General features: G+C 51.7%; 1 protein-coding gene across 3 annotated transcripts in view; it reads right to left on the bottom strand.

The window, feature by feature from the left end:
* RELL2 (RELT like 2) overlaps positions 1 to 16,250 on the bottom strand; it is a 48,076-nt gene extending 31,826 nt beyond the window's left edge. The window contains exons 1-5 of one of the 3 annotated variants that reach the window (XM_038412710.2): positions 15,556 to 16,250; positions 12,731 to 12,944; positions 6,577 to 6,642; positions 6,427 to 6,493; positions 4,906 to 5,094 (exon numbers count right to left, since the gene is read on the bottom strand). In XM_038412710.2, the coding sequence (XP_038268638.1) occupies positions 4,906 to 5,094; positions 6,427 to 6,493; positions 6,577 to 6,642; positions 12,731 to 12,938 (530 nt within the window). In that variant the 5' untranslated portion in view covers positions 12,939 to 12,944; positions 15,556 to 16,250. Of the gene's footprint in view, positions 1 to 4,905; positions 5,095 to 6,426; positions 6,494 to 6,576; positions 6,643 to 12,730; positions 12,945 to 15,178; positions 15,300 to 15,555 lie in introns of those variants that run through there. The other 2 variants (XM_038412711.2, XM_038412712.2) reach the window with 2 other exon arrangements.
* Positions 16,251 to 21,596: the final 5,346 nt, after the last annotated feature.

The raw sequence follows: 21,596 nt of genomic DNA, 5'->3' as shown, positions 1-21,596 counted from the left end.
GGGCCCCGGAGCATCCCTGCCTCAGATGGGCAGCTGTCCCCTGCAGCCCCACGCTGCTCTGCCCTCTGCCGGCTCCCAGCATCACCTGCCGCTGCAGGGTCCCAGCGCCGCCGCCCTCCCCCGCCATCCATTAGTGCCAGAGCAGGCAGACCCTGACCCTGCCCTTCCGCCTCAGACTCTTCCCTTTTCTGGCGGGACCCTCCACCGCTCACAGTCACCTCTCCTGCCCCATGCTAGGCAAGGGACAGCCCCATCCCCCACCCCCCAGTGAGGCTACAGTGAGGGGAGCACCAGGGGAAGAGGTGCACACATGATGGCAGTCCTGCCCCACCTCAGCATCCACCACGGGGGGTGGGGGGGGTGGAAGGGGGCCTTCCTGGACCTGAGAGGGGTCCTAGGAGCACTTGCAGTGACAGTGGTGTGAGGTGAGTGTGGTGCCGGGGGGCAGGGGCCCCTTTCCCGAAACTTGCTGCTGCCAGCGGGGAGGGGGCTGGGGCCAGCGAGGAGGACTCCCCCCAGCCTGGGGCAGCCTGCCTCCACCCCAAACTCCTCATCCCCAGCCAGAGCCCTCAGCCCCCCACATCCTAACCCTCTGTCCTAGCCCTGAGCCCCTCCCAAACCCCCAACTCCTTAGCCCCAGCCCCAGCCAGAGCCCTCATCCCCCCACACTCTAACCCTCTCCCCTAGCCCTGATCCCCCTCCTGCACCATGAACCCCACATCCCTGGCCCCACCCCACAGCCCTCACCCCACACCCCAACCCTTTGCCTGAGCCCCTCCCACACCCGAAACCCCTCATCCCCCGCCCCACCCCAGAGCCCTCACATTTTTACATTATTTTTAAAAATATATATTGACTTACAAGGCAGGTGTGGTGGGGTGGGACTTGGCCCCGTTCTGGGCACCACCAAAAATTATACAAACCTGCTGCCCCACACACCCTTGTATCCAAACAGTGCCGCCTACAGTATCGTGTAAAATTCATGACCTGCTGGTGCCGCGCTCAGTGCGTGATGCATGGACAGGCTGTGGATATAGAGCTGTGTTTGTGGGCTGGAAAAAGCTTCTTAAAATATGTTCTGGAGGCAGCTGATAAACAAGCCTGCCCTTGGGAAAGGGAGGTGGATTTACTTGGTGGCCTGGCTTGATTACAAGCAAAGGGCAATGGACATATATTGATGGCTCAGGGAACGCTTTACTTTTTTTCAGGGAAACAAAGTGATTGAGCCAATCAGAAAAGCAAATTGGGCAGGTGTCATGTTATTGACTTGAACTGGGACCATATAGAACATGGTTGCATGTCCTGTAGTGGCACCAAATCTTGTATAAAGGGGATCAAATAAGGTGTCTCAGACAAGGTTATGGTTTGCTGGTTATGATTATGCTGTCTATATGTGTGTATCATTTTTGTAGTGAAAGTTATGAATATTGGCTCTATACTGTGTGTATTTCAAACTTATGCTATGCTTCTGGGGGACACCCCAGACAAGTTGCAGAGTAGCAGCTGTGTTAGTCTGTATCCGCAAAAAGAAAAGGAGTACTTGTAGCACCTTAGAGATTAACAAATTTATTTGAGCATAAGCTTTCGTGAGCTACAGCTCACTTCATCGGACGCATGCAGTGGAAAATACAGTGGGGAGATTTTATATATACAGAGAACATGAAACAATGGGTGTTACCATACACACTGTAACAAGAGTGATCAGGTAAGGTGAGCTATTACCAGCAGGAGAGAAAAAAAAAAATCCTTTCATAGTGATAATCAAGGTGGGCCATTTCCAGCAGTTGACCAGAGAGACTGAAGTGTTCTCCGACTGGTTTTTGAATGTTCTAATTCTTGACGTCTGATTTGTGTCCATTTATTCTTTTACATAGAGATTGTCTGGTTTGGCCAATGTACATGGCAGAGGGGCATTGCTGGCACATGATGACATATATCACATTGGTAGATGTGCCAGCAAATGTGATATATGCCATCATGTGCCAGCAATGCCCCTCTGCCATGTACTTTGGCCAAACCAGACAATCTCTATGTAAAAGAATAAATGGACACAAATCAGACGTCAAGAATTAGAACATTCAAAAACCAGTCGGAGAACACTTCAGTCTCTCTGGTCACTCGATTACAGACCTAAAAGTGGCAATTCTTCAACAAAAAAACTTCAAAAACAGACTCAAACGAGAGACTGTTTAATTGGAATTAATTTGCAAACTGGACACCATTAAATTAGGCTTGAATAAAGACTGGGAGTGGATGTGTCATTACATAAAGTAAAACAATTTCCCCATGTTTATTTTCCCTCCCTACTGTTCCTCACATGTTCTTGTCAACTGCTGGAAATGGCCCACCTTGATTATCACTACGAAAGGATTTTTTTTCTCTCCTGCTGGTAATAGCTCACCTTACCTGATCACTCTTGTTACAGTGTGTATGGTAACACCCATTGTTTCATGTTCTCTGTGTATATAAAATCTCCCCACTATATTTTCCACTGCATGCGTCCGATGAAGTGAGCTGTAGCTCACGAAAGCTTATGCTCAAATTTATTAATCTCTAAGGTGCTACAAGTACTCCTTTTCTTTCTCCCAGACAAGTTGGTGTCAGCTCTGCCTAGCTTGCTTGATGGCCCATTAAGGACCATCAGCTATACAATTGACCCATTGAGAGAAGGCAGACATGCCTTGTGACTCAGCAAGGTATGCAGGGACATGCCTATGGACAGAACTCTGAGGTTTTTCCAGGCCATGTGATGGACAGCTTGTCCTTGGGACAAAGAAAGCAGAGACCACATGTCAAGAGAATATAAAAAGCTGCTGCAGCTCCTCCATCTCATCTTCAGTCCTGCTTCTTACCTCTGGAGGAACTTTGCTACACTGAAGCTTTGAACAAAGGACTGACTGACCCATCCCAGCTGTGGATGTATTCCAGAGACTTGATTTGAACGTGCAGTTTATTCCATCACTGCTATAAGCCTGAACCAAGAACTTTGCCATGACTGTATGTAATTGATTCCATGTAGCCAATTCTTGTCCTCATCTATATCTTTTTTCTTTTATGAATAAACTTTTAGATTTTAGATTCTAAAGGATTGGCAACAGTGTGATTTGTGGGTAAGATCTGATTTGTATATTGACCTGGGTCTGGGGCTTGGTCCTTTGGGATCAAGAGAACCTTTTTTTCTTTTACTGGGATATTGGTTTTCATAACCATTTGTCCCCATAACAAGTGGCACTGGTGCTAATACTGAGAAACTGGGGTGTCTAAGGGAATTGTTTGTGTGACTTGTGGTTAGCCAGCAGGGTAAAACCAAAGTCTTCTCTGTTTGGCTGGTTTGGTTTGCCTTGGTGTGCACAGAAACCCCAGCCTCGGGCTGTAACTGCCCTGCTTTGAGCAATTTGTCCTGAATTGGCACTCTCAGTTGGATCCTGCCAGAACCAGCAGCGTTACAGCAGGGGATGAGGATGACAGCATGGCTTCTGCATGCCAGTGGCGGAGAAGCACTCTGTCTGGGCTGAGTACTTGGAAGGAATATATTGCAAAGGTTTCATGGATGATAGAAAGCAGGGGAGAGAAGCCATTAGTTACCCATCGCTTAGAACAGCAATTCTCAAATTTAGCAACCCAAGGACCCCCATTTTGATTTAAAATTTTTCATGGACCCTCAAATCCCCGCATTCATCCCCAGGCCCTGTCCCCACTTCACTCCTTCCCCCCAACCCTCCACCCCACCTCTTCCTGCCCCCGCTCCTCCCCAACTCCTCCTCTTTCCCCCCTCTTTCCACCCTTTCCCCCGAACGCACCCCTCCCCTGAGCACACCTGTCCCTGCTCCTCCCCCTCCCTCCGAGTGCCTCCTGCATTTCATGGAACAGCAGCATGCAGGAGGCATTGGGAGGGAGGGGGAGGAGTTAATCAGTGGGGCCAGTGGCCCCGGACATGATTCCGCCCCCTCCCCTGAGTGCACCCTGTCTCCGCTCCTCCCTCTCCCTCCCAGCACCTCCCGCACACTGCTGAACAGCTGTTTTCCAGTGTGTAGGAGGTGCTGGGAGGGAGGGGGAAGAGTTGATCAGAGGGGCCTGCTGACCCCCTGGAGTACCAGTTTGAGAAACGCTGACGTAGAGAACAATGGTAGAGCCTCCTGTCTCAGGGCCAGGCAATGGTGACAGCTTGATGGAAATGAGAAACCTGCTTAGGAGAAGATTATAGCTTGCTAAAGTTAAGCTGTAGTCACTAGAAAGACTGTTTTTTGTTTGTAACTAGACCTGTCTTTTTCTCTTGTTTAGTATCACTTAAATCTCTGCTCTTTATTAATAAATTTATTCTTAGTTTTACTATAACCTGCCTCTGTGCAGTGGATTAAGATGAAGTGGGTGTCCATGGCTGGGCTAACAGGCTAGTGGGGTGTACTGTCTCTTTGCAGGCAGTGAAGCTAATCATTTCTGTGAGTGCTCAGTGAGAGGGACTGGCCACTGCTTGGGACGTCTCTGGGGAACTCAGAAGCTGGGGTTCACTGACTTATACTGCAAGGCTTTGACTGGCAGAGTTGCGAGGCAGGCTGGCATGGCAGGGGGCTGACACAGTTCAAGCACCAGCAAAGTTCTCCCTTGCTAAGGCAGAGATGTAACACCAAGGCTTACAGTTCTGGGCTCCCTGAGGAGAGTGTCACACACAATAACTGCTAAGGCTGACAGAAATGTGGTGGAGACTCAGTGCAGGAGGGAACATCTTTTATTGGATCAGCTTCTATTGGTGAAAGGAACAAGCTTTCGAGCTACACACCTTCCACCAACAGAAGTTGGTCCAATAAAACATATTACCTCACCCACCTTGTCTCTCTCAGAACCTAAGGCCAACCTGGTGACAGCACCAGGGCAGACAGACATGTGGTGGTCGGTCTCGCCAAGTACCTGCCCACGGAGAAGACCGTGGTCTCTCTAGGGTGCATCTTGCCTTTGCCGTCCTTGGATCTGCCTTGGCGCTGCAGTGGGGGCCTCTTCCTCTTGCTGCAGTGAATGCATGGTGTCTGTGTGGAGCCCAGATGCACCGTATGGTGATGTGGCAGGCCCCCATCCTGGCTGTTACGATGTGGACAAAGGCTGCAGTAGGAGAGCAAACAAAGAAACAGTCAGTTCCTTTCACCTGGGGGTCCACCTCTCACCTCAGCCTGGCTTCAGGTTGTACTCTGAGAAGCAGCAGCTCTTGAGGAAATGCCCCTTTATCTCACAACATGAGGGCAACAGGATGGAGGCAGGGAAGGCATGTGCCAGCCTGCTGGCAGGGCAGCATTCACATGGAGTTAAAGAAATGAGGCCTCCATATATTGGAGGATCTGGCTTCTCCATGGCTGAACCATAAGGCCTCAACCTCTTCTCGTCCTCATCAATGGCAAGATACTTTCCAGTCAGGCACTGAGGCTGAGTGGGACTGGCCAACGGGCTGGAGTGAACTCAGGGGGCTTCAGAATGGAGTGCCTCCCTTGGCACTGCTGATCCCTAAGATCTTTGTGTGATGGGCTCAGAAAAAGTTAACTGGAGCTGGAGAGGCAAATTAGCTCATCAGGTCACACCAGGAGGGGATGCCAGGCTCAGTTAAGGATGGTTCTCAGTGCATAGTTTAAAGAGAGGGAGTCTGGGGCAGACGGGGGCTTCAGAGAGAAACTCTGTAGTCCCTCTCTTGGCAGTAGAGAAACCAGAGACTGGTGGGGACCAGGAGGAAGCCCGTGGGAGAGTTGGCCTAGGGATCCTGTCCTCAGTGGAGAAGTCTGGCAAGAGGCCAAGAGAGACACAGAGTAGCCAGGAGGGTGGGCAGGCTGTGGTGGTGAATCCTGGTAAAAGTCTGGGGGAGAGAGCCCTGGGAGGTGTTTAGTGGAAGAGCATGTGTAAGGGAAGGAGAAGGATGAAAGGTGAAGCTCGTGGAGGGCAGAGGTTGGTTTTGGTTTGGGATTTATTGGTGGATTCCAGGGGAGAGGCTTGTGAGTTCTGGCCCTGAAAGAAGGGTGAACATAGAGAGGCTGATGGAGCAGATCTGGGCTGCTGGTTATAGGTCCCTGGACTAGAACCCAGCATACAGAGCAGGCCTGGGTTCCCAGCCAGTAACTGCAAAAGGTGGTGTAAAGCCCCATGATATAAGGGGATAAGGACTTTTGAGAGACCTGAGATAAGAGGACATAAGAAGCATGGGGCCCAGAGTTGGGGCAAAAGACCTGACGTAAGGATGTTGGACTTCTGTGGTACGGGACTTCCTGCTCAACAGGAGGGTGGGGCTACACGTAACCTGGCTGGAGGCCCGAGGTGTGAGAAGAGGCAGATCGCCACAGTACTGGAGTGGCTGCCAGTAGAGGCTGCTAGAGTAGAAAGAGCTTCTCTGCTGCACCCAGTCGACTCCTGCACACCTTGCAAGAGTCACGGAGTGGTGGATGCATGCCTCACCTGAGCATTGGCACCGGCACATCCCCTTCACTGTCCCCCAGCATCTCCTTCAGGGCCTCCACATTTGCTGGCAAAGAGAAGAATGAGGAAATGTGTGAGGGAGCCAGGTGCTTGGGCAAGCCCACCGAGCTGGAGCCAGGAAACACCCACCTTCATTCTGAATGATACATCTCACTATCTTCTCCACCGTGTCCTCGTTTAGCTCCTCCTCTTCGTCTGGAAGGAGAGAAAGTGGCAGCAGGTGAAGGGATTCAGGCAGTCGCCTGGTGAGGAGGCCATCCACAGCCAGCCCCAGCTCTGAAGTACAGCAGAGTAAAGCCCAGTTCTCCCCAGCTACATATGGAGAGCCCTGAAAGCAGAGCTCCCCTGCCACCGTGCCCTGGGGCTGACACACCACGTGTCTGGGCCTTCTCGTTCACCTTCCAGCCTCAATGCTACAGGAACCCCTTAGCAGCAGCAGAAACTAGATGCTCTGGTACTTCGTTCTCCTCTGCGGCGGGCGGGAGGGAATCTTCACATCCCCCTTAGAAGACATGTGGTGGTAGGACCTTCAGCCCAGATCCTCAAAGGTACTTAAGCCCTCCCTTTCCCCCACAGCCTAAATACCTTTGAAGTTCTGGGCCTTCATGCCTATGGCGAAGTAGGCAGATGGAGGTGGAATACCCATCTCTAATTTCATCCTATGGGGAACCATGGCTCCCCGTGGCAGTGGCTCCTGAACTCACTGGAGTTCAAAAGGCAGGAATGTTACAGCATCCAAGAGAAACAACTTCAGATAAAATCCCAGAACGCAGCCCCCCTGAGACATGCACGCTTCACTGTCAATCATGCTCCTGGATTTGCAGTGTGCTGGGGATCAGGTCAGGTAGCTGCAGTGCATCACTGAAGCCCACTACAGGAAGCTGGACTTCTGCTTTCTTAAGTCAAGGGGAACATGGTGTCAGATGCTTGGCCTTGGGCCTAGCCTGCCCCATCTTCCCCACCTAGAGTGAGGAAGGGTTGTTATGTTCCTAGTGTACATACCTACACAGAGGTTACCTAAACAAACCATTGCTCCTGCATGGGTGGCTGCAATCTAACCCTATTTTATTATTTAAAATTCAGAACAATAGCACATAGGAACTCCAAAAACCAGAGACAAAGCAGGCTGCTCCCTAAACCAGTGGCACAGCTCCCCCTGCATCACTGAAGCCGACTGTCTGCTGAATTGACTGCTGCTTACACATGGCCTTCAGAACCCCCTCGGCTGCCAGCAGGACTGGGAAACCCCAGAACATTTAAAATCTTAGCTCTGTAATTTTAATTCAGTTTTCCATACACCATATGATTTATTTTGATTTAAAACCTGGTTTGAACGAATGCCCCTGAGTGATCTGTCATCGGACATCAAAAACATTTCCTGGGATGCATTCGCCAAGGCCGTGCTCATGTAGGGGTGCCAGGTTTGCCTGTCCACTCTCAGAGCCTCATGTGTTCTGCTTGCAATGGGCAGAGCAAAATGTCAAGGAGTGGCCTCCTCAGTGGCTCCCACAGGGGCCCTGAATTCTGAGCCCCATGAAAACTTTTCTAGTTATTTAAAAGCTGAGCTGTACCATGAAGCGTGGAGCCCCCAAGTATTATGCCAGCAGAGCTTGTAACTTTAGGGAGGCCTGAAACTAAGCATTCCCCATGTCTGCAATCTCTGGGCCCGATCCACCAAAGGAAAGTCCCACTCATTTCAATGGGCTTTGGATTGAGCCCTCTAGTTGTTGAGCGTACAAAGCTAATGATTTCAGGGAAGCCCAGATATGTTTCCACTAAGCCAAGCTACACAAACCTAGGTCTGAGGCTTCCTGGAAGTTCCATCTGTGCAGCTGCGGGAGGGGGTTCGATGGAGGTGAGAGCCACATGTGCTCCACAGAAGATGTAAGCACTGCCAGATAGAGATGATCTGGGCAGTCCAAGCCCGCAGCTCTCCCAAACCCACTGCTGAAATGCAGGACTCACTGCAATTATGCAAGAGCTGCTCAGCCAGTCTGAGTTATGAAAGAAGCATGAAAAATATATATTTTTTCCTCTTCAGGAAAAGCTAAGGAAATTACCAAACAACCACGGCTAAGGCTGAGCTCTGGCTGATAATACATCGCCCCTTAGAACAGCACTGACAGAATGGCTCAGTGTCTGACTAAACACAATTAATACAGGAGATTTGCAGTGAAACTTCTATACTTCCAAACCAGCCTTAACTCTACCCTCTCCTCCACCTCCAAACCAGAGCCCCTTAATGCTGCTTCTCTCACCCCTCCCCACTGGCAACACAGACCTTTCCCCAGCACCATGCCTACCCTTCCTCTGTAACTGCTCCCCCCAGACAAGCCAGAGGCTCAGTCACCCACCTGCTCCCAGCCAGAGACTGCATCATCTTGCATTTATCCCTCACCTTCGATCTGGAGACGGTCCCCTCCCTCAGCTGCTGTCTCACTTGGGGCTAGAGAGTAGACTCCACGCCCCAGAAATGTACTAGCAGCCCCGTTGCTCCTAACCTGATCACCTTCCCCATAGGGATGGGAGATGCCATCTTTCATATTCCAGCCAGAAATCCAACTTTACCCCACCCACTCAACATACAGAGCAGCATAGCCAGAACACTTCATATACTGAGCAGGGGCTTTACTTCTACTCCTCTCCCCACAGCTAGAGGGGAGGCCCCTGCTTGGCAGCACCTGACTCTGCCCTAAATACCCTTCCCTCAGCTCTCACACCAAGTCACCCGGGGAGTGGCAAGCAGTACCGGGTTTACCATGGTGCCACTGGCCCCCCACACATACCCAGCCCCCCCTCCTCATGCCCTGACTCCTGCACATACCCACCCCCACCCTGAGCACCAAATGGGAGCTCCTGCACCCCACCCCCCACATCCCCATCTGCACCCCTCGCACCAAATGGGAGCTGCCCCAGGTAAGCACTCCACACCCCAACCCTGAGCCCACTCCTGCACCCTAACTCCATCCCAGACCCTGCACCCGAGCCCTGACTCCTGCACCCCCTCATATACCCCCAGCCCCTGCCCTCCCTGAGTCCTGCACCCCTCTCACACATACACAGCCCTGACTCCTGCACCCCCTCACACACTCCCAGCCATGACTCCTGCATCCCTCTCTCACACACCCAGCTCCCTGCCCTTCCAGACTCCTGCACCCCCCCACATCCCCACCTGCACCCCTCGCACCAAATGGAAGCTGCCCCAGGTAAGCGCTCCACACCCCAACCTCCTGTCCCAACCCTGAGCCCCCTCCTGCACCCTAAGTCCTGGTCAGACCCCACACCCCAATGTCTTTTTACATTTTTTTTATAAAGTGCTCTTATCCAAAGCGCTTTACAATAGTTAGCTAACGGTACAAACAATATTTGGAAAGATCATTAAGTGTCCGCCAAGACCCCCCGCGATTTTCAAGTGATCTGTGGAAAAATAAGTCAGACTACAAGAACAATCAAGGTACCTCCCTTTATTTTCATTTACTTGCTATAACTTATAGGAGGAGGATGAAGAAAAAAAGAATGAAAAACAGGGGCGGGAGGGAGATAAGAGAGAATGTTCTTTTTCTTGGCTGGGTCCCAAGGAGGGGCCCCCAAAATGAAGCTGAGCACAGAGCCCCACTAACTCTAAATCTGCCACTGGGGTTGACCCCTCCCTCATAGCTCCCCACACCGCAGCCACGGGCTGACCACCCACTCCCCGAGCTCCACTGCCAGGAACTGGGGCTGACACCCTTCCCACACTGCTGCCAGGGGCTGGGGCTGGCCCCTAACCCCCTCCCCCCAAGCTCCCTTCTGGCAGGGGCTGAGGCTGACCCCCAAGCCCTGCTGCATGACACCTCACATTGCCACCTCACACACACATGTTCCTCCCCGCCCCGTGAGGGGGGTGCACCAGACTTTTTTGGTAAACTGGGCATTTGTTCATTTGCTTTTGCCAACTGATTGGTTGGCAAGAGCAAATGGGATAAATGCCCATTTTTGTCAAAAAAAGTCAGGATGGCTGGGACAGAGCTTAAAAAGGGAACTGTCCCAGCCAAACGGGGTCGTATGGTTACCCTATCTCCAGGCAAGGGTCCTAAGGGAGTCCGGCCAGGGCGGGGAAAGACCTCGGCCTGGCTAATCACACCACTCCTGAGAGGCTGGAGTGATTCCCCACCCTGACACTGCACCAGCCCTGGCCACGCTGCCAGCTCAGCCTGGTAGACACTGTCACCTTCCAGCAGGGCCGGTGCGTGGGGGCAGGGTGTGAGGGAGTGGGTCTCTGGAGGTGTGGGGGGGATGCTGGCCAGTGGGAGGGTCTCTTGAGGGAGGTCTGTGTGTTGGGATGCTGGGCAGTGGGGGGATCTGAGTGGGGTGCTGTGTAGTTGTGGTGGTGGGCAGTGGGGAAGTGCATTGGGCAGTAGTGGTGCAGCTGTGTGTGGTGGGGTGCTGGGCAGGGGTGGTGGTGTGCAGGCCACTGTGCATTTGTGGTGGAGGGTCTGTGTGTAGGGTTGATGGGCATAGCAGTTCTGGGGGAGGCTGGCCATAGGGAGTCGAGCGCTGTGTGGCATGGCATGGGCCCACCACCAAGGGGTACGCTGGCAGCACAGGGCTGGGTGGGCCAGTGTGCATCTGGCAACTGCCGGTTTGTATACAGTTCCCTTGAACTGGGCTGGGTGGAGCGGGGCCGGCCCCCCATGCTATGCCCCATTGGCCTCGGCTGACCCCTTGCTTTGGGGACTGAACTCCCCACACCATGCTCCTTTGCCCCCATGGGGGCCCCCAAATATGTTTGGCACCGGGCCCACAAAAGGTTAATCGGCCCTGGTGGCAAGCCACCTTGTAGCTCCCTCGCGTGCTCCTCTGCCCACTCAGTCTGAGTCCTGCATGGTAGAGGGCAGTAGGGCAGGGCTCTCCAGCAGCCTTCAGCTCTGCACTGCCAGATCTGGGGGCCCTTTACCTGGGGTCCAGATCTCACAGACGGACAGCCTTGACAGCCTCCTGATCCATAGTAGAAATGCCCCTACTCATGATCTAGGCTGAAGGGTGCACATATAGGCTATAGAAACATGCAGCTGAAGAACATACTCAACAGGACAGACTGGCATTTTGTGTCACAGCTGTAGAGGGTCTCCTGCTTGTAGATTGAAAACAGATGGGGACGTGAGTGTTGGAACCTTAACCGAGTTTCTAGCTTCCATTAAGAACCATCTGTGATACTAACACTACTACTGAGCAACACACTCTGCACCACCTCTGCCTTTACAAAGCGTGTGTGGGATTATATTAGGAAAGCAACCTTGTGCTGTCATCCTGACCCAGTGCCCAGCAGGCTCTAGATGCAGGAACTCATTTGTTACCAGTGCTGGTGGCCTAAGATATGCCCAGAGATCTCTCTCAGCTAAGGCAGTCGAGGTGTATGGCTCTCCCTTTCCCGTGGTAGGGTTGGAATAGCCAAACAGAGAGGGGCTCATAGGCAATGCACCCCTGCTTTTCGTTCCCTCGTGATCTTGGCCCTGTTAATCCCCCAGGCACATCACTGCTGCATCTCTGAGCCAGACACAGTCAAACAGAGTTCAGAGTAGCAGCCGTGTTAGTCTGTATTCGCAAAAAGAAAAGGAGTACTTGTGGCACCTTAGAGACTAACAAATTTATTAGAGCATAAGCTTTCGTGAGCTACAGCTCACTTCATCGGATGCATCCGATGAAGTGAGCTGTAGCTCACGAAAGCTTATGCTCTAATAAATTTGTTAGTCTCTAAGGTGCCACAAGTACTCCTTTTCAAACAGAGTTGTTTTCTCAGGGCCAAATTCAGTGGTGACATAATGATGGTGTAAATTACATGGCTGCTGTGAATGTTAAGTGGAACTGTCATTGATCTGGCAGTCAGTATGAGTGGAAAAGGAGTGTAAATTATACATTTAGCCCTTAGCATAAGCAGGCACGATTAAATCAGTGGGACTTGTACTCAGTTACACCAAGGGTAAACTTACCCTATTGATGACATGCTAAAATGAGGGCTCTTTATCTTCCACCCTGATATTGGCTGTTTTTTCTGCTCTCCGGCCCCTCCCACTCATGTGACATGTACGGTGCATGTGTTGCTTGCCATTTACTATATTGCCATTTACTTGATGTGACCCATTCACACTCGCTGTATAGCTTATCCCACCACTGGCTTCCATAGGCTCTCCAAGTTCAGCACTCCCTTACTCAGCTCCAGCCTGTCAGTGACCTGGGGCTGCCAAGACATGCAGAGCGGGTCCAGCTGAAAGCCCCTCCCACACCCTGCTGCCTCATTACTCACTGGCCTGCAGCTCCGTCAGCACCTCCTTGTGCTCCAGGTCTAGCTCATCGCGAAAGGTCCGACAGCGATAACCCTTTTTCTTCAGGACATGGCAGATCAGGAACCCTACAAGTCCCATGATGAAGAAGACCAGCACGAGTAGCAAGAGCATAGACATGCTGTGATGGGGATCCGCATCACCATCACTGGTGCTGTTTTGCTCCGACATAGGGATCTAGGAGAAAGCAGGGAAGAAGACTCAGAGCCCTACCATTCACCCCTTGGCAGACTCCCCTCTGCCATTCAATACTGCCTCGCCGTAGCGCCACCGGAACACAGCCCTCTGCCATTCCATACCGCCTCACCGTACCGCTATCAGCACACTGCTCTCTGTCATTCCATACCACCTCACCGTGCTGCTACTGGCAAACTGCCCTCTGCCATTCCATAACACTCCTCCATACAGCCACCAGCACTGCCCTCTGCCATTCCATACCACCTCACTGTGCCGCTACTGGGAAATTGTCCTCTGACATTCCATAACTCATTGATGTACCACTACCGTACCGCTACCATTGCCATCTGCCATTCCATAGCACCTCGCTGTACCGCTATTGGCATGCTGCCCTCTGCCATTCCATAAAACCCCACCGTACAGCCACCGTCACTGCCCTCTGCCATTCCATACCACCTTACCGTACAGCCACCGGCACTGCCCTCTGTCAATCCATGCCACCTCACTGTGCCACTACTGGCACACTGCCCTTTGCCATGCGATACCACCTCACCATACTGCAACTGGCACTGCCCTCTGCCATTCTATACAACCTCACCGTACTGCTAGTGGCACACTTCCCTCTGTCATGCCATACCTCCTAGCCATACCGCTATCAGCACACTGCCCTCTTCCATTCCATACCCCCTCACCGTACTGCTATTGGTACACTGCCCTCTGCTATGCAATACTGCCTCGCCGTACCACTACCAGCACACTACTCTCTGCCATGCCACACCGCCTCATCGTACCATTACTGGAACACTGCCCTCTGCCGATCTATACTGCCTTCCCATACTGCTACTGGAAAATTGCCCTCTGCTGTTCCTACCGTCTCGATGTACCACAACCAGCACACTGCTCTCTGCCATTCCATAGCACCTCACCGTACAGCCATCAGTACTGCCCTCTGCCATTCCAAACCGCCTCGCTGCACAGCTGTACACTGCCTTCTGTCATTGCACACCGCCTCATGATGCTGCTACGGGCAAACTGAGCTCTATCATTCCATAACTCATTGGCGTACCGCTACCAGCACCATGCCCTCTGCCATTTCATACATCCTCATCATACTACTACCGGCACACTGCCATCTGCCATGCCAAACCACCTCACCATGCCACAACTGGCACTGCCCTCTGACATTCCATACCACCTCACCATACAGCTACCAGTATACTGTCCTTGGCCATGCCATACCACCTCACCGTACCACTACCAGCACACTGCCCTCTGCATTTCTGTACTGTGTTGCTGAACTGCTACCAGCACAGTGCCCTTTTCTGTTCCACACTGCCTCACCGTACCACTATTGGCATACCGCCCTCTGCCATGCCATGCCACCTTGCTGTACCACTACCAGCACACTATTCTCTGCCCTTCCATACCAACTCGCCGTACCACCACTCTGCCCTCTGCCATGCCATACTGCCTCATTGTACCACTACTGGTACACACCCCTCTGCCATTCCATTCTGCCTGGCCATACCACTACTGGCACACTGCCCTCTGCCATGCCATATCACTTAGCAATACAGCAAACTGTCTTCAGCCATTCCATTCCGCCTCACTGCACTGCTACCAACACACTGCCCTCTGCTGTGCAATACTGCCTTGACATACCACTACCCTCTGCCATGCCAAACTGCCTCGCCATACAGCTACTTGTAAACTGCCTTTTGTCATTCCATACTGCCTAGCCATACCACAACTTGCCCTCTGCCATTCCATACAGAGACACCGTACTGCTACTGGCACACTGCCCTCTGCCATGCCATACCGCTTAGCCATAGAGTGAGGGGCAAACTGTCCTCTGCTGTGCCATACCGCCTCCCTATACCGCTACTGGAACACTACCCTCTGCCGTTCCGTATGGCTTAGCCATTCCGCAACTGGCAAACTGCCCTCTTCCATTCCATACCGCCTCACTTTACTGCTATCGACACACTGCCCTCTGCCATTCCATGCCACCTTACTTCTGCCATGCCATACCACCTTGCCATACCGCTAGTGGCACGCTGCCTTCTGCCATGCCAAAACGCCGCGCTGTACCACTACCGGCACGCTGTCCCCCGTCCCGTCCCCCCCGGGGCTCCTGAACACGGGGCGCCCCTCCCGGCTGCTCTGGGAAGGGTCAGACACAAGGGCGGGAGTCGGAGGAACCCCGGGGAGCCCCTGCCTCATGTTTTGTTTACCTGCCCGCGTCTCTCTGCATTTCCTCGCTCCCGGCGCTGCTGCGGGTTTCCCAAGGACACCGCGAGCCTTGCACGCCTAGCTCCATCCCCCCCACCGAGCAGCCGCAGGCTCCGTCCCTCGGGCTCCAGCAGCCCCGCTCTCAGCCCACCCAGGTGTGTCTCTCCCTCGGGGCCCTGCTGCGGCTTTCCCGACGGGTTCGTTCCCCCCGCTCCGGCCGCAGCTGCGGGGCCCCAAGGGCACTGGTTCCGCGCTCAGGCTCTGCAGCTGGGAGAGCCGCCCTCGCTGTGCCTCGCTTTCCCCTCGGCCCCTTCGCCCGCCCCGCAGTCCTGCAGCAGCCGCCCTGGCGCTCCCAGCGCGGGCCGCGGCCGGTACTTACGGCGGCGGGGCTCAGAGGGGACGGTCAGTCCCGGGGAGCGGAGTTAGCACCGGCAGGGCTCGGGAGCAGCAAAGGGAGCCGGCAGCTCCAGCATCCGATCCGGAGCCTGGCAGGGCTCTGCCTGGGCTTCAGCATCCGCCGCAGCTCCCCGCTCCGGGCCTGTCCCGGAGTCCCCGTCCTGCAGCCGGCTGCTCTCGGGCTCCAGGCCACCTCAGCAGCCCGGGCGCAGCCGCCACTGTCCCTCCTGCCATTCCTGGGCAGCGTTTGCCAGAGGGCAGCAGGTACCTGAGCGTCCCGCCTCTGCACATCGGTCCTCTCTCTTCACCTGTCTCCTAGCAACCCAGCATCCCTGCCGCTGGCTACGGCCGGGAGCATCCTTCTCCTTCTCGGGAAGGAACAAACCAGGCAGGCTCCGGGCTGCTTCTGTCCCTCTGAACAGTCTTCTGCTGTCTGTTCCAGGCACCTGCCTGTTCTCGGACACCCAGAAAATCACTGAAGCTCAGGGGGTGGGGAGTCAAGAAGCTCCCCCAGGACTAAGCCAGCAGCAGCTGGCAGGAACATACAACAGGGAGCATGGTATGGAGACAGCATTTGCAGGCTGCACACATCTGTGAGGTGGGGGAGGCAGGTACTCGTTGTAACATCATGGAAACAATAGCGATTGCCTCCATTTCCACAGCCCTGTCCTTCCACAGCAGCACTTCTCCATCTAGAGAGCAAGGAGACATTTTGAAAGGACAATGCTGAAAATACTACTTAGCAAGAGGGTGGCAGTACCTGCAGTGGGGCGGGGTGGGGCAGGGGTTGAGGAGACACATGAGTTTATCTGCACTAGTGAGTATATTTATGACTGCAGATAGCACCAGATTGTGTCTGTGCCAGTGCATGTGTGTGCGCGCCCGCACGTGTGCATGTTCATGGGAGGTGGGGGGGGGTGCAGCATTATGACAGCACTAATGTGCTCTTTTGATGGCAGAGATTTCACAAACTACTGCCTGGTGTCTAGCCTAATAAAAACAACTTCTTAGCTGTGAGAATCCTGGTTCCCTCTCAGCCAGGACTTAAGCCAAAGACCAGTACAGAGATGACTGTTGCTGCCCCTAGACAAGGGAACTCCAGCCAGAGACTCACCCAGCTGAACCCTCAGCAGCATGTGATACTATTGGTCACTAAACACTCCTGTCCCATCTGCCAGGGCTGCAGTCAGGATTGGGAATGTTCTGAAGCAGTTCTAGGTCCTTCCTCTCAGACCAAACCCAGAAGGTTGTCCTGGGAACTGCTCCTGTCCCCAGAGTCCCACAGGGCCCAGCCCTCTGCACCACAGTATTTAACATGATATAAGAAGCCATCAAGAGAGCTGGTGAGACAGCCCGGGCTAATGCCAGCAGCTCACAGTGGACACCAAGCTCCACATCTCCTACACATCCAGTGTCCGGGTGAACAGCAGCTGTCTAGGGCTGAGCCTAGCCAAGAGGGAGCAAAAGAAAGAAGCACTTGTAAGACCTGGTGTCCCGCTGTCTGGAGTGCTCATGACTGTGTGTACCCACCTCAGGGCCGACTATCAGAACCAGGGCAGACACTCCAACCTGGTTCTATAATTAGATTTCACCAAGCCAGTAACAAATGTGAACTCCTAAAGTACTGTAGTAATATTATAATGGATTCACAGGTAGTCCCCTTAGACACTTCAGTCTATTTTGCTACCCAGGCAAGCTGAACTATATGACAAATGGTCACTTACACCAAAAATCACAAATATTCAGGTTACCCCCAGTACCAAGAGATCAGTCACTGACCCAGATCGATTTGTATTCTAGATCTCCCATCAAAGGCAATGCTGGTCACCAATTTTGTAGTAAACTAACTAAAGGTTTATTAGCTGGGAAGAATAAATGGGAGTTATTGAGAGGTTACAACAGGTAAAATATATGTGCAGGTGAGTCACAGTCTCTAATTCCCAAATGGTAGCAGAGATGTAGTTTTCTGCCAGTTTCCCAAAAGTCTCTTAGGGCTTCCCTGAATAACTCTGGGGATCTTTGAAATGTGCAAGAATTAGCACTTTTCTGTTAAAGTTCTTCATTTGCATTACCCAAGGCTTCTTTCTCATTTGATGGGTTATTTAGTTACAGAGATATATGCAATGTAAATGTTTGCTATTACATTATAACAGGATACAGATAAGGGAAAACAATGCATGCAGCATCCATTAATTTTCATGAAGTGAAAGTGTTCAGTGAGACCTGGGGCTTTGGCACCTGGTCCATCAGCATCACACCTGGCCTCCTTTCAAACATTCTCCACGATCAAAGGCATCTGCTGTTCATTGTTGTGTCATTTTACCCCCTTGGGGTCCTTTGGGACTTAATGCTACTAGTACCGAAATATGACAATGACAAAAGTGCCCATTCCCATCTGCAGGGGACCAGAAGATTGTGCCTCATCCTATCAGATACAGACCTGGCCATGATAACCCGTGAATTCATGATCTCCAGACTTGATTACTGCAGCTCATTCTACCTAGGAGTGAAGCCTCACCCCCTGAAATGACTCCAACTGGTACAGAACACAGCAGCACAGGCTGCCAAGGTTATATCTCCCCAGTACTCCACTCTCTGCACTGGCTCCCTGTGGAATACAGAATCCAGATCAGGATTTCTGCTGTGATGGTCAAAGTCCTCCATGCACATGCCCTCGCTATTTGAGAAACCTCCCCACCCTCACAGCTGCAACCTCCCACAACAGCTGCATTCCAGCCAAACAATGCAAGTGTCAGCCAGCAGATCTGTGAGTACAGGGGAGCCTAAGAGAGACTTGTGGTGCCAGGGACAGACCCTTCACAGGAGTTGGACCTGAAATTCACTCCCACAAGTGAGAAGAATGACCACAGGCCACATCACACTCAAAATGAATGCAAAATTCATTTCTTCTACCTAGCTTCTCATGAATAAGTTGTTCACATGCGGCAAACACACCCACCCACTCCCAGCAGCAAGCATGAACACTCCCTAATTAAGCTATTTCTCATACAGACCTGGAAGACAGAGAAAAATGTGTCATCATGTCTGTTTTTTAAATACTTGGGAAGCACTCAGATACTATGGTGACAGGGTCCCTAGAAGCACTCAGACACCAAACACACACACTGTCTCTGTATGTGTATCTGTCAGCTCTGCAAAACTAGCATGAGAATTTCCAGCCCCACTCAGGGTGAGCAGAGTTTTGCAAGACTGATGTATAGTTGGTTTGTGACAGTGCCAGGTTGTATATATGACATGGGCAGAGTCAGCATTGTTTCCTGGTTTTAGCAGAACCTCTGTGTGTGTGTGCGCATGTGTGCATATGTGAGGCATGCAATGCATGAATAGGAAGCACCCATATCTACACCCAGGCTGATGGTGTTGTTCGAGAGGATGTCAGAGTGTGCAGTCTGTTATACACAGAGCTGGGTCTGCTGGATGTGAAAATAACACAACCACAGCAACACTGGAGTCACACAATTATGGCTTTCTAAACCCTATGCTTTGTTTGGGTCTCTTACCAGACAGGATTGGGAGTGATGGCTGCATTAGACAGTTCTGTCAGGCAGGCAAGAGGCCTCAGCCAGCACTCACGTCATATCCCATTATATCCCAAGCCTGTCACAGCAGCCATTAAATGATCTCTGTTTATACAGTGGGTATGTGGTGAATCCAGGGTAATGTGTACCAACAGCCAAGAGATATTCACAGGAACTGCAGGAGCCTGGCCAGGCAGGGAGTGGGATCTCTAGGGGTAGGGAGGTCTGGCAGGAGAAAGCTGCAGGAAGAAGGAGCAGGATGGGGGTCACAGCTGGGACTGGAGCTGCTGAGAACACAGAGGAAGTAGGAGCAGATGGCAAGAGTGAGGCAGATTCCCTGGGACAAGGTTAGCTGTGCAGGCAGGATAACACACTGGGAAGGAGTAGGTGTGGGGGATGAGCGCTGGGGTCGAGGACACAAGTTGGGGGTGGGGTGGGTGGAGCTGTTATGCTGAAAGGCGCTGGTGGCTGTCACCACAGAATCATAGAAATGTAGGGTTGGCAGGAACCTCAAGCAGTCATCAAGTTCAGCACTGAGACAGGACCAAAGAAACCCAGACCATCCCTGACTGGTGTTTGTCTGACCTGTTTGTAAAAACTTCCAGTGGCAGGGATTCCACAACCTCCCTTGGAGCTTGATCCAGAGCTTCACTACCCTGAGAGTTAGAAAGTTTTTCCTAATAACTAACCTAAATCTCCCTTGCTGCAGATTAAGCCCATTGCTTCTTGTCCTACCTTCAGCGGACATTGATCACTGTCCTCTTTATAACAGCCCCTATCAGGTCCCCCCTCAGTCTTTTTTCCTCAAGACTAAATATCACCAGTTCATAGGCCTTTGGTTTTTTACCCTTTCCTGGGAGGTCAAGTTTTCTAAACTTTTTATCCTTTTTGTTGTTCTCCTCTAGACTGTCTCCAATTTAGCCACATTTTTCTTAAAGTGCGATGCCCACCCTGAGCAGCATAGTTAAACTGACCTAAGCCCCAGTGTAGGTAGTGCAAAATAGATGGAAGAATTCTTCCATTGACCTAAATACTGCCTCTGGGGGAGATGGGATTACCTATGCTGCTATAGCTCTTCAGTGTAGAAACTGCCTCAGAGTTGCTGCTGTAGCATGTCAAGTGTAGACAAGACCAACAGACATTGGTTGAATAAAAGAAGTTACCTCACCCACCTCATCTCTAATACTGTATTCCTTTTACATAATATTATCAACTTGTGCAACTCACTGGCACAGGATATTACAAGAAATTCTGCAAGGAAAATAGTTTGGTAAGATTCTGAAAATTATACACAATATGAAAAAAACAATTAACTATAAGGGCTGTCAATCCTGCTTCTTCAGAGTACAGGCTGATCATTAGCTGTTCTAACAAAGACTGCAGCACACTCTTTAGATGAAATTCAGCTCCTCTTTCTTTCAGATCTCAGCATATGCTCTGTACTTTCAAGAACAAACACTAAAACAATGCCTCCTTTGTACTTCCTGTTTATGTTGACTGATTACCATATTATGATGCATACTTGCCATAGCTTTATCATCACATCACTCCCTGATAGTTTTATAAAATAATGTGGGTTTCATAGGTGTTTTTATCTGGGGTCATGGAACTACTTTTCCCCCTATGGCTTAATTGGCAGCTGTGAGATTGAGATAGACTAGTCTACCTATGCTATAGCAAACCTGTATTCCTAATTATTTTAGATTCTACAAAAGTGGGGCTTGTAATAACTTGTTCCAGTTTCAAACAGCTGCTCATTTTGACTAAGTTCATACCCCTTATTGTTTAGTAAAGTACGGTGACCGCTTGGCCTAATATACAAGGCATCTAACTGTGAATCACTTCATATCCCATTCATAGATTTGAAAGCCAGATGGGACCATTGTTATCATCTAGTCTGACCTCCTGGATAATACAGACCAGAGAACTGCCCTCAAAGCGGCTGTAGAACTTCCCTAAAATAATGCCCCTTCCCTTCAGGTCAAAGGCCTGAATTCACAAAAGGACTTAAGTGCCTAAACCCCAGAATTAGGCACTTAAGTCCCATGTTTAGGCACTACTGTGATCCACCAAGCACCTGCTCAACAACCATCTAAGCCTGTAGGTGCCTAAACTCACTCAGCACTTAAGTTTCTTCCTCTGGCCTGCGCACAGCATCCACCTGATATGTGTATCTATCTCCTGCCTGGGTCCCACAGCGCTTCATGAACCGGGGGAAGATAGGTGATCCTCTGTCTTACTCATGTGCTGGGCCTGATCCAGTAGGTGTGCTAGTAGGCCACCTAGCTCTATAAAGAACAGCTGGGTGGGGTGGGGAGGAGGCCTCCCGTAACCTGTGGCCCAGTGGTAATGGCATTGTGACCTAGGGACCTCTTGGTGCCAACTGGCAGAGTTCACAGGGGTGCATAAGGGTTACAGGGACCCCTGGGTGTGGTAATTACATACAGCTGGGGCCAGAAGGTGCCATTTCAGGTCTCTGAAGGCC

This window comes from Dermochelys coriacea, chromosome 8, assembly GCF_009764565.3.
Source record: "Dermochelys coriacea isolate rDerCor1 chromosome 8, rDerCor1.pri.v4, whole genome shotgun sequence".
Taxonomy (NCBI): Eukaryota; Metazoa; Chordata; order Testudines; family Dermochelyidae; genus Dermochelys; species Dermochelys coriacea.
The sequence above is the reverse complement of the archived record's forward strand: the minus strand, read 5'-3'. Positions and strand labels throughout refer to the sequence as shown.